This window comes from Carassius auratus, linkage group LG44F (genome assembly GCF_003368295.1).
Source record: "Carassius auratus strain Wakin linkage group LG44F, ASM336829v1, whole genome shotgun sequence".
Lineage (NCBI taxonomy): Eukaryota > Metazoa > Chordata > Actinopteri > Cypriniformes > Cyprinidae > Carassius > Carassius auratus.
In genome coordinates, this window is record NC_039298.1 from 6318165 (window position 1) to 6330977 (window position 12813).

The 12813-nt window shown below is 37.0% G+C and overlaps 2 protein-coding genes across 2 annotated transcripts; both read left to right on the plus strand.

Annotated features, from left to right (window-relative positions):
- The first annotated feature begins 6286 nt into the window (after positions 1–6286).
- LOC113068210 (uncharacterized) lies at positions 6287–8306 on the plus strand. The gene is made up of 3 exons (XM_026240873.1): positions 6287–6378; positions 6740–8149; positions 8229–8306. The coding sequence occupies exons 2-3, from the start codon at positions 6740–6742 to the stop codon at positions 8304–8306; spliced, it is 1488 nt and encodes a 495-aa protein (XP_026096658.1). The 5' UTR covers positions 6287–6378.
- Positions 8160–11052, plus strand: LOC113068414 (uncharacterized). Its single transcript, XM_026241194.1, has 4 exons — positions 8160–8723; positions 8823–8918; positions 9620–9736; positions 10659–11052. The coding sequence occupies exons 1-4, from the start codon at positions 8315–8317 to the stop codon at positions 10880–10882; spliced, it is 846 nt and encodes a 281-aa protein (XP_026096979.1). The 5' UTR covers positions 8160–8314; the 3' UTR covers positions 10883–11052.
- Positions 11053–12813: the final 1761 nt, after the last annotated feature.

Consider the following 12813-nt stretch of genomic DNA (forward strand, 5'->3'; position numbering starts at 1 on the left):
CCCCATGCCTCTACACAGTAGGTTAGATATGGCTGTATTACAGAACAGTAAAAGGTAAGGAGTGCATTATGATCAATGATCCTACATCTGCATCCTACAAGAGAATGTCAAGATGCCAGCCTGTGAAAACACACACAAAACATATAACAGCCAAGTCCTGACCATTAACCTCCAGAAAGAGCAGCTCAAACGTGAAGCCCTCCATCGTGATGGTACTGAAGCAGTGCTGTAAGGAGTTATGGGCCAAACTCACTCCATGCTGAGCCACACTGACTCGAAACGCTTGGTCGCCAATATTGCTGTCATCTATGTAGGTCAAAGTTGATCAGGCTTTATAACTATAGCACTGTAAAACATGAATGTGTGTGTTATAACTGTGGCCATCCTGCTGACTTTGTGCATACTGGGGAGAATTTGTGTCAGCCTTCGTCAGCTGGAAGAACGGAAGAAGGAGAAAACACAGAAAAGAAAAAGTTGCGCTTGACTTGGTCTCCTCCATGTTTTCCCAAAATGAAAACACAAACAATAAATAACATGATAAATGGATTCGAATTAATGTCTAATAGATCTTTTCCCCCCAGACCTGACAGATATTACATCAGGTCAATTACAAAGGATGTGAAGTGAAGGCAGGGATGGTAATGCTTTGAGATCAGGGTGTTTATGTTTTCAATATGCAGTATTTTAACACCATTATGATGAGATGGTTTCATCAAAGGTCATTATGGCATCACTCTGTTTATTTCATTTCAAACAGTGATCTTGTGTTGTTTATCAGACCTCTGAACGTTGGACAGTCACGGATCCACTGAGTTTCCTTCTTTACCAATCAACAGCCAAAGATGCTTGTAGTTTATGATAAATGAAAATGTTTACTTCAAAACAACAGTTTGACGTTGCTTTAAGAAATAATGTGCATGGTACTATAATAATAATGTAAATATGGCTGGAGTAATCTATATTAGTTGTGCTAATGTGTGTGTGTGTACCTACTTACAGTTTTTGTCTATTGCTTGAACACTATGGACACATGCCTAGACCAAACAAAATTTGAAGCTTTTACTATACCTTAAACACAGTGTAATCATACCTTCACTTCAATTCTGCAACAGACTTGCTCCTGAACACTACACACTTTTTCATACATAAGACACTCATTCATAAATGAAATCTCATGGGTACCATTGGGAAAACACATATATCAAAATACAAAACACATCGGTGATTGAAAACACTTAGACACACACCTGAAAACACTTCCTTACAAAACTGATCACCAATCAGCCAACCACAAATATGACTCAGCTGAGACATTTTGAGAACTTTGCAAGCATGAAGGCAGAGAGAGCAAGAGGAAGAAGAAGATTTGAAAGAGTTTTTGAAAAGAGAGAGAAAGAGTTGATATTAGAAGAACATTGGTGGATCATGTGATAAATCATGGCCTGACAATGAGGGAAGCTGGGCAGAGACATCTAAGTCGGTTCACAGTTGCATCCATCATAAGGACTTTAAGTCTTCAACTCTCCACCCCAGACTGTATCTACAGCATTTACAGGACTGTACGGCCTGTTCACCCAACAGCTACGGGAACAAATGATAGACAAGTATTCATCATCAACAATCGAATAGTCATTACCACGATCAGACGTGTCTTGGTAAAGCACAAAACCACCATGAAGCAATTGTACAAGGTCCCATTTGAGAAGAACTGTATCAGGGTGAAATGACTTTGACAAGAATTCAATTCAATTCAAGTTTATTTGTATAGCGCTTTTTACAATGCAAATCGTTACAAAGCAACTTTACAGAAAATTATGTTTCTACAATATTTAGTAGTAGCTTATGGTGGTGACTGTCAGTTTGTGCACGTTTGACAGGATTTTTAGAAAAAAATTATACAAGACGCAGTCAGCCAGAAGATGAACATTATTAATGTTATTAATAATAATTAATAATTTATTATATGATGCAGTCACACTTGTAGCAATATTAGTTAGTTCTGTTTGTTGATTCAGGGTTAGCATCATCTGAGGTCCTCTGAGGGTCAGCATCATCTCTTCTCAGGTGTTCTGGATCCAGACTGGAGCTTGTGTAAATCCTAGTTACCACGGGATGAAGATCCAGCAGAAACAGAGAAACACATAGAGACATCATTAGTAGTTGAGTTGATGTCATTTGTACGGTGCCCGTAAGGTGACCTGTTCAGTTTACTTAGTTTTGTCATGGCCACGACATAATAACTCGTGGGTACGTCATATTATGTCGTGGGCTCAAGATGTATGTTGAGGGAACGACATGTTTTTCTCGTGGCCATGAGTTTAATGAGTAAACAAACCTGCGTGACCATAGCAACCCAGGATTATCAGAGATGGATTCATTCATATTTTATTTAGAATAGCGAAATGATTATATTATTTATACATTCTATGTTAATGTCGAGCATTTACAGTATGATGTTATTTACAAAAGTATTCAGAATGTTAAGTAAAGAGATCGAAAATGAAAAAAAATCTTACAAAAAAAAAAGAATATAATCTAAATAAAAAAACAATGATAGGCTAATAATAATAATAATGTACACATATTATGTGGGAAAGACTATCAGTTAATGGACTTACAAGACTGTAGGATGGATAAAAAATGTTATGCACTCTATATAATATTTATTTATGATAAACTTCATTTGAATGCTGCTGATCACATGTAATACAGCCCGGTAGCCAAAGCATATGGTTAATATAATAATTACTTAATTCAAGATAAAATATGAATGAATCCATCTCTCATAAGGATGTCGTTACCTCGACAAAATGATCTCGTTATGTCGTGGTCATGACAAAACTAAGTAAACCGAACAAGTCACCTTAAGGGCACCGTACATTTGTAACCTTTTGTACTTTCATTTTTGGTTGTTGTGAAACCTTTGTTGGAAAAAAAACAGAACAAAACTGTTATTGCTGCATTGAGCTTACATCCTCATTTGTTATCTGGTATAAAAAAAAATGTTTTTTTTTTTAATTGTAAAAATGCCTGTAGTTTTCTGTGAGGGGTAGATGTTGGTGTAGGGTGATAGAATATATAGGGCTGTGTGTGTGTGTGTGTGTGTTTATGCGTGTGTGTGTGTGTGTTCTGGTATTCATCACGTTGTGGGGACATGAGTCTGTTTACACAGTCACGTCATGGGGACCTCTTGCGTTGTGGTGACCAAAAGTCAGGTCCCCATAAGGGAAAGCCATATAAATGATTAGAGGAGCTGTTTTGAAGGTGATGGGCGGAGTTTCAGCGATGGCCCATAACACACGTTTATCCGTGAATGTGTGAGTGTGAAGGGAGTGCTCAGCTGCGCCCCCAAACATTTCTCAGCGGTACTGCGCGCGCTTCTTCACACACACGTTATCTATATATGGTAGGCTCCGCCCACTTCCTCGTCCTCATTAGGAACGATATCAGCAGCAATATGAAAATATGTGTATTAAGTGGACACTTCACACGGACAGACGATAAGAAGACTTTACAGGAGATACCGACTCGAGGAGATTGTTTGCAGGAGATTCTGAAGTTGTGCAGAGCAAAAAGTTAAATAAAAGGTAAGCACATTTAAAACCAATTAGGTTAATTCTAAAGTCGCTAGCTAGCTAGTTAACAGTGGTGCTAATTAACTGTTGAGGCCTATGTATGGCCTGTGATATTTCTCTGTTTTTCAATTAGCGATCGCAAAATCATACAATTTAAGAATCATTTTTGACTGAAAATCTTTATCAAATCTTCAGCCTGCCTGATTGCTAATGTAGCGATTCTTTGCATATTAAGTTGCTTTCTGTCTGTTTTGCTTTAGTTCTGGAAGGGGAATTATTACTTTTTTTATATTAAAGAAATGTTACATTTCTTGTTTGGTCACGGGCTAAAATCGTGTTCTGGAGGGGTTATTGCATTACAAAAATTAACTATGGTTTTACAAAAAAATAAAAATAAAATAAAACTGTTTAGATGTTACTCCAAAAAAAAAAAAGTTTTTAGTATAACAAAAACCTCTCTTTTTATGTCATATTATTAATATATAATTATAATTATATATTAATCATATAATTAACTGGGCTCGTGAGAGAAAGGAAGCAAAATAAAAAAGGTATGTAACGTTAGCTTTAAATGAACAAATGATTAAGGTTAATCTTCGATGTAGTAATGACAGTAGTTAAACTAAACCAGGGTTTGTATGGAGAGGTCGTCCATAAGAGTAGTCCAAATCAGCAGTTTTCAAGGCCTGGGATTATATAGGAACAGATTGTCATTTTGTGAGAGATTAGGGCCTAAATTAATGTAGTGAGTTGAGGCCCTAAACGCTAACATTGTCCTAGATTTATGTAACCTTCAGTTTTGATTTGTCACATTGATAAATGTAACATTGTAATGAACTGTTGCATTACGTAAGTACAATACAGTGCTGCATGACAATAAAGATCAAATCTGCTTAATAAACACCTTAGTTTAATTCTGCATATCTCTCCATAATCGGTGTAATTTTTTAAAATACTTTTTTATACTTATTTTATATATATATATATATATATATATATATATATATATATATATATATATATATATATATATATATATATAATATATTTCCACCACGAATCAGCCCTCTTAAGGATGCCATGCATCATGTTGTCACGAAGTCTGACAAAACTAAATTAGAGGTGAACTACATCAATGCGGTGAAAGGTAAGGTGGTGTCTGGTATGACTGATTTATCACTTAATAATTACGAAATATGGAACCATAACCTTGTGAGTATGGAATAGAAAATCTATGTTAATTAGGAACCAGGTTGCAGAATATTTTAAATAAGCTACTATTAATGTGTTCTGTGTGCACAATTATCACCCTTTATCTCTGCAAGATTTATTAATTAATTTTTTTGGTGAAAATGTTTTTGCTGTATCTGCAGGACGTGGATTATTTGCAAAAGGTTCCTTTTGCAAAGGAGATTTTATTGTGGAGTACAGGGGTGAGTTGATCAATTATGCAGAGCTGGAGAGGAGAAGAAAACTCTACCACCCATCCTGTGCTGTTTTTATGTTCGAGTTTAAGTGGAGAGTCACATTGCACCAAAGCTATATTCCTTTTGCTAAAATAAGGCCACATTTACACTACAGGTCTTCATGACCAATTCTGATTTTGTGAATGTATCCTTTTTTTGACAACGTGCTTAGATTTTTTTTTTTTAAGAGTGACACTTCCACTTCCACCATCCAGTGTGTGCATTTTAAACGGCATTTGGTGACAATCTAGAAAAAAAACAGTTACAGTTTCAATTTCAATAGTACATTCATTGTCTTATGAAACTAGTTTGACCAGTTAACAGTTGGCTAAGGGGTAATTAGTCCTGAATTAGGCCTGAAACTGATCTGATAATATCTGAATCCATGCTCTTAATTTTCCTTCTTAAACGCTGGTGACTCTTATCTGATCTGTGCCACATGGGATGAAGAAAACTGGAATTGGGTCAATTGAACCATGCAGTGTAAATGCAGCCTAACACACTGATTTGTGTTGATGCATTATAACACTTGTATTTATCCTTTTCCCTTTTTTTTCTCTCAAATTTAAGCATTGATGCATCTAGGGAAGATGGATCGTTTGGGTGGTTAGTTAACGATGACCACCAACATCCAAATTGTAAGATGAAGAAAATCGATGTGAATGTAAAGGCACACCTGTGTTTATTTGCGCTGAAAGACATTAAAGAAGGAGAAGAAATCACATATGATTATGGGGGAGATGACTGCCCATGGAGAACCCAAGTAAGTTGCAGAAATAACTAATTTTTGGTTGTTGAAGAAATTAGAATTTGAATCTATTAGAAATATGAAAATAATTTGTAACCATTATGACTTGAGGGTCGGTGTTTTTTAAACTAGTTTCCTCAACAGTTTATCAACATGTGTCCAGTAGGTTAGAGGTAGTGGAATATTTGGGGCCAGTTTTGTCCTTCACAAGTATCTTTTTCTTGGTTAATTGGTGCTTTTAAAATTTCCACTCACGACGTGCCCACAACACACTTTTGGTCGCTCAGTGTTGGGAGTTGAGATGTTGTGTGAGATTAGATGAATCTGGTCCCCATGAGGAACAATAAACGTTGTGTGTGAAAGGTCCCCATGAGGCCCGTTTTATTCAAGATGTGTGTGTGTGAGCGCAGACAGAGGATGTTGGACAGGGATATTTTTCACTCTTGATCTGGTCAACTTTTTTATTTTCATATTTCAAATGCAATAGAAATGTCAAATATTGTTTATACTTTGTTTACAGATTGCAACCCAGAACCACAGTGAAAATGAGATTTTTGTGCCAAAACTGAGACGGACTAAAAGTGTCATAGTAAGTTTAAGTCACAACAAGAGACGTGATGTCTTTTTTTTTTTTTTTCATTCCTAAGATCATTCTCCTCATCAGTAATTTATGTAATATTAATATATTCTCATGTGATATTGACTGCAAAGTATCAGAGAATTATTCAATTTTATTTTACTTTAAGACCAAAATGATCAGTTTTTTTTTTGTCAGAACAACTGTTCATAACTTTTGCACTGAGAACTTTATTATAACACTTGCAAAATTGAGAAAAAAAAAAAACCTCAACAGATTAACAGAGACACATTAAATTGGCTACTATTGTCAAAATCAAATGATCAATTAATTGCAGCAGTTCTACCCATTTCTTTCTTTATTTTATTTTTAGATGAAAGATACAAATCTTGAAGATTCTGATGAGCTCTTTGATTCTACACCAGAGAGTTCCGATGATTATGTTCCAGATACCACTTCTGAAAGTGACAGTGATGTTAGCCTTACACTAAACCAGGCAAAACGTCGGCTTCTTGATGAACTGGATATTGATCAGTCTGGCTCAGTGAGTTGCCCTGATTGTGACACCACAACGTCAGACAAAATGCACAATGTTGCGTCTGAAGCATCTGGAACAGGAGAAGAACCCAGTTCAAGTCAGAACACAACAGACGGAATAGTTGTTAGTGCATACCAAAAAAGAGATGGTGCTAGAGTGTACAACAAGAGACATTACTGCTTGTACTGCAGTAAACCCTATGCTAAGATGGCAAGGCATCTAGAAAGTTCACATGAAAATAAGTCTGATGTGGCTAGAGCTCTAAGCTTTCCAAAGGGTTCAAAGGAGAGGAAAAACCAGCTTGATTATATTCGCAACAGAGGAAACTATGCTCACAATGCAGCTGTTATGGAGTCAGGAAAGGGGGAACTAGTGCCATTTAAACGACCACGTAAAGAAGTGCAGGGAGAAGATTTCATGCATTGTGCATACTGTCAAGGACTTTTTACAAGAAAGGTCCTGTGGAGACACATGCGTACTTGTAGACTTCAACCACAATCAGACCCTCCCAAACCAGGAAAAAACCGTGTTCAGTCCATGTGTACCTACACAGGGCCTGTGCCTTCAAACATGACCAAACAACTGTGGGGAGTAATCAGTGCCATGAATCCTGACCCAATCACAGATATAATAAAAAATGACAGAGTAATTACTGATATTGGGCAGCACTTGTTGAACAAAGGTGGGCTATCAGATAAGAATAAACAATGTGTGCGGGAGAAGATGCGAGAACTGGGAAGATTGATTCACAATGCCAGGAAAGTCACCTCCTTAAAAACACTGGAAGATTGTGTAAATCCAAAGAAGTACATGGAGACCGTCAAAGCTGTTAAGTATACATGTGGGTATGACAGTGAAACCGACAAATTCTTGATTCCATCTCTTGCTAACAAGCTTGGGAATTCCCTGGTTAAAGTATGCAAACTCTTGAAAGCTCAGGGCTTAATCTCCAATGACAAACAGCTTGTGAAGAATGCCAGTGAGTTTCAAGAAGTCCATGCGAATAAGTGGAACGAGATGATTTCTGCTACAGCATTGAGGAATATCAGGGAAGCAAAGTGGAATGTGCCCACGCTCATGCCCTTTACTGAAGACGTACAAAAACTGCATACTTTTCTCAGTCAAGTGCAAGATGAGTGGTTCAACCTGCTCTCTGAAAGTCCATCTACTAAAGCCTGGATGGAGCTGGCCAAGGTGTGTCTAGCTCAGATGATTCTCTTTAATCGGTGGAGAGAAGGAGAGGTGGTGAGCATGCCTTTGTCTGTGTTTTTATCAAGAGACACTTCTGATCCACATGAGGATGTGGACTGGGCTCTCTCCGAAGTGGAGAAGAAACTCTGCAGACACTTCACAAGGGTTATCACCAGGGGAAAGCGTGGTCGGCCAGTTCCAGTCCTTCTGACTCCAAAAATGCTGTGTTCCTTAGAACTCCTTGTTAAGCAGAGAGAGGCGTGTGGGGTTTTAAAAGACAATGCCTATATGTTTGCTAGACCAGAAGCCATGACACATTTCCGAGGGTCAGACTGCCTCCGTGGCTTTGCAAAGGCTTGTGGTGCAAAGTGTCCCAAGGCACTGACATCTACCAGGCTGCGTAAGCATGCCGCGACCCTTTCAACAGTGCTGAACATGACCGACACCGAGATGGACCAGCTGGCAAACTTTCTCGGGCACGACATCAGAATCCATCGTGAGTTCTATCGACTCCCTGAGAAGACCCTGCAACTAGCCAAGATCAGCAAAGTTTTAATGGCTCTTGAGCAAGGAAGATTAGCTGAGTTCCATGGCAAGAACTTGGATGAAATTGGGATAGATCCTGATGGTTTGTTAATTTAATAGATTTTTTTTTAACCATCTATTCCTATACCAAGTTTGCAAACCATTATATACCACTGTAAAGCTGTATTTTGTACTTCCACAGAAAAAGTAGTTGACTGTGATGAGGAAGAACAAGTTAATGACTGTGATGAGGAAGACAGGAGCATACAAGAGGGACACTGTTCATCTACTGTTGACGGTTTGTATTACTGTCAAAATACACCATTACATTTTGTAGTTATTGATTGTTATCAGTCAAGTGACTTGTGAAGACCTGATGGGCAAACACATTGTTCCAGCGCAGAAGATGATTCAGTACACTAAAAAAGTATTTATTTTTTTGTCAAAACTACTGTCAAATGCCTCCAAGCTATTCTTCAACATTATCATTTTATTACATATGATTAAGTATGAATATAAATTTATCTATTTTATTATCAACATGTTTTATTGTAAACTTTTTGTTTTTGAGGAACTTAATACTATAAAATTAAGGGTTCATAAGAGAAAGTTACATTTATTATGTAAAGCTAGCTGATCCACTCTCTTCTGTTGGGTGGGTCGAGGCACAAAACGAATTGTGATATGATTCCTTTTTGACTAAAATAAAACGAAGTACTCTGTTTAAAGAGTTTGAGCTTATTTTTTCTAAAATGTTTCTTGAAAAGACATGATATAGATTGTAGTTCAGCTATACTTGCAATGATTAAAACAACTGCACACTTTAGCGTTAATTTCACTTACGGTATCTACTGTATAATCATGATTAAAATCATGAGTTGGACAGTAGCACCCATCACTTGTGCATTGCATTTATAGCACATTTACTACTATTAATTTTTTATATATTTATTACTTCTCTTTCTGAAAATGTTGAACTTTGATTATTTTCCATCAAAGCTTCAGCCGAGGTGGCACTTCCTGCTACCGAGAGGAATATGTCACACAAGAGAGGCAAACCATCATCAGAAGTGCCGATGTCTTCAGGAGCCAGTGCTATGAGACCAACTTGCAAAGGTGAACTCTTTACACATTTCTCTTTGGTACGTCTGTTGTTTTCTGTTGGATTAAATTCAACTAGAATTGGCTAAACGTTGCAGTACCAGCCACATGGTAAAAAAGAATGCTCAGTTTAATCACTAAGCTTATATCTGTTTGTCATTTTATCCCTGAGAAATTCTAAATTCATGCCTCTGTCATTTAAAAGCCACCAGTTACCCTACACTGAAAAAAAACAAGAGGTAAATTTACTTAATTTTTTATTTGGCAAGTTTTTGCACAATCGTTTTTCAAGTAAATTTAACACATTTGGAAATTAAGTAAATCTACTTAAGTAAAAAAAAAAAATGCATTGCATATTGTCTCTAGAGAGGGTCATAGATCCTTCTGAAATTCATAAATGCACCGTATCTGGCAAGAATATCAATCTCTCTCTCTCTCTCTCTCTCTCGACAATTCAAAAAATGACTACAGACACCGGGTTATATCTTATGTATTTAGTCACAAATTTCTGACCTAATTCTAGTTAAAGTACCCCTTTTATGCTTACTCAGGTATGACCTTTTTATGTAGTGTGTAATATAAAAGATCAAATGTAAAAAGGTCAAAGTTCAGGACAAATTAAATTAGTCTCCCAAAAGGAAGAAACGAGTCCTGCGTAATTCCAGACTTGCTTCCTGCATGAACCTACACAGGTTTGTAACAAAAGCCCAGCCTCTGGTTTTCATTGGCTGTGTGCGAATGTGTAATTTGACCTACTCTCAAAGAACGGTAGAACCGACAACAGACTGGGACATCTGACCAATCAGAACAGAGTCGAGCTTCGATAAAGGAGGGTTTAGAGAGAGATCGAATCCTTGAATGAATTCAGGATTCAGAACTTCAGATTTGAATTCCAGCATACAATCTTAATCATTTCTTATTTTCTGATCACTTTAAGGTAAAAGTAGCCAGAAGAAAGCTCCCTGGCAGCAGGCAGAGGTGCAGGCGGTGGAAAGGCACCTGAAGTCATTCATCATATCTGGCACTGTACCAGCAAAGAGTGACTGTGAGAAATGCTTGAAAGCTGAACCACAAGCTCTGAGGAACCGCGATTGGAAGACAGTAAAATTTTATGTTTATAATCGCATTACAGCTTTCAAAAAGAAATTGCAGTGCAGATAATACTGTAAAGATGCAACTATCTGGCATGGCAAGTTTTGTTAAAGTTAAAGCCACAGCAGCACTTAAAGAAATAGAATAACTTAAACCGTTAAACCAGTGCAAGGCCACACGCTGAAAGCATTGGTCTAACAAAAGTTGAAATCCATGTTTGTGAAAGGAAGCATGGTGAGAGTTTATATATTTTCTTTTTTACATTTAGTATAACAGGACTTTTGAGGTTTTGTTTTGAGGTTTGATTTAGAGTTATGTGAAATTTAACTAAATAAAAGTTGAATTCAGTCATTTTAATCTGAATTATTGTCTTGAAGTTCAAGTAGTAGTAGGTTTATTGTATTGATAAGTATCCAGTGAGTAGTAGCTGATGTGGGGTGGTTGGCTGGGGCTAAACACTACTTTAAAATAATATAAAGAAAGAATAGTTCGAAGTGGAAAGGTTTAAATGTTTGACTTGTGGGTATGATATGAGTTGGAACATATACAGGCAATCATTCACTATGTTAAATCCTTTGTATTCACATGTGCAAAATGCAACTTAGAGTCGTCCTAACTGAAGATAACTTGCACTGAAGGATTTGTAAAACATGTCAGTGCCATTGTTTTGTCTCAAAATGCAAACCAGTAATGTTTTTTTCTAAGGCATTTTAATAGAAGCTGTTTCTATAGTAGTAACGAGTTACATTTACTTCGTTACATTTACTTGAGTAATTTTTGGGGGTAACTAATACTTTTCGGAGTATATTTAAAGACTTTATACTCTTGCTTGAGTAAATTTTTTTGGGAAAAATCTGTGCTTTTACTTCGTTACTGTGGGTTACGCTCCTCTCGTTACTTTATCTTAATGCAATAAATGTTATCAATGCTTCAGTTTATTCCAAACGCGCCATCTACTTTTCTCTGGGAAATGAGCGATGGCCATTCGCGAATGATTCATTCTTTTGAGTCAATTCTGTTCAAAGGCTTGATCAAACCAGTTGGCAAACGAGTGAATTGGTTCATGAATCAGTTTGAATGAGTCGTTCAGTTCCCTGCCTCACGCACTGAGCGTCTGAAGCGGTTCACTCAGAGTTGTAACGTTTAGCATCAACAGCGTTGAAAACGGGACTATGGAACTGCACTGAATTGAAAGCAAATCTGCAAAGGCTATTATTTGCTTGCGGTGGAGATCCTTATTAGATGAACACCGCGTGTGCTGTCTACTGTTTAACAGGTAATAACTTGGGCTACATTCGATTACAGTACACGATACCACTATGACAGTAGTTTGTTGTACGTGTGTGGCTTATAACAGAGGGGAGTCAAGTTGAATGCAGCTTCCAAAAGACAAAAAATAGCCGATTAAGATTGTATTAATTTTAATTCAATCACACCGGTGCGAGTACGTTCAGCAAGTCATATCATCAGCTGTTAAATTCAGATCTGTGATCGCTTGCTGGCGCTGAGCCAGAGATAGATGCGTTTTACAGCGTTGCGCATTATAACCAATCACACACGGTTCGTTTGAATGCAATGGCCAATCAGAGGTGTTCCGATGAGTCATCGCTGAAATGCCGGTGCTTCCTTCACTCGCTCACTTACTGAATACCACTTTCTGGTGAATTCTCTCGTCAGAAACAACAAAGTGCAGATGTGTGTACGAATCTATAATTAAGATATTGATTTCACAGTGTGATCAGTTTCAGTGATTTTAATGGGAGTTTCTGATTGAAATCTAGACTGTCAGTGAAAATGATCTTTAATAATGTAAATGTTATTTGCTCTCTTTCTGAACAATGAAAGATTAGTAGCAATATTTATATCACATTAACTTTTAATGTTAAATTCACATTTAATATAAAGTCAGGCGTATTAAAAATATGTTATGCCATGACACGTATATCTGTTACTTAAGTAAACAGACAGGGTTTTATAATAAATTACATAAATTGGAGTAA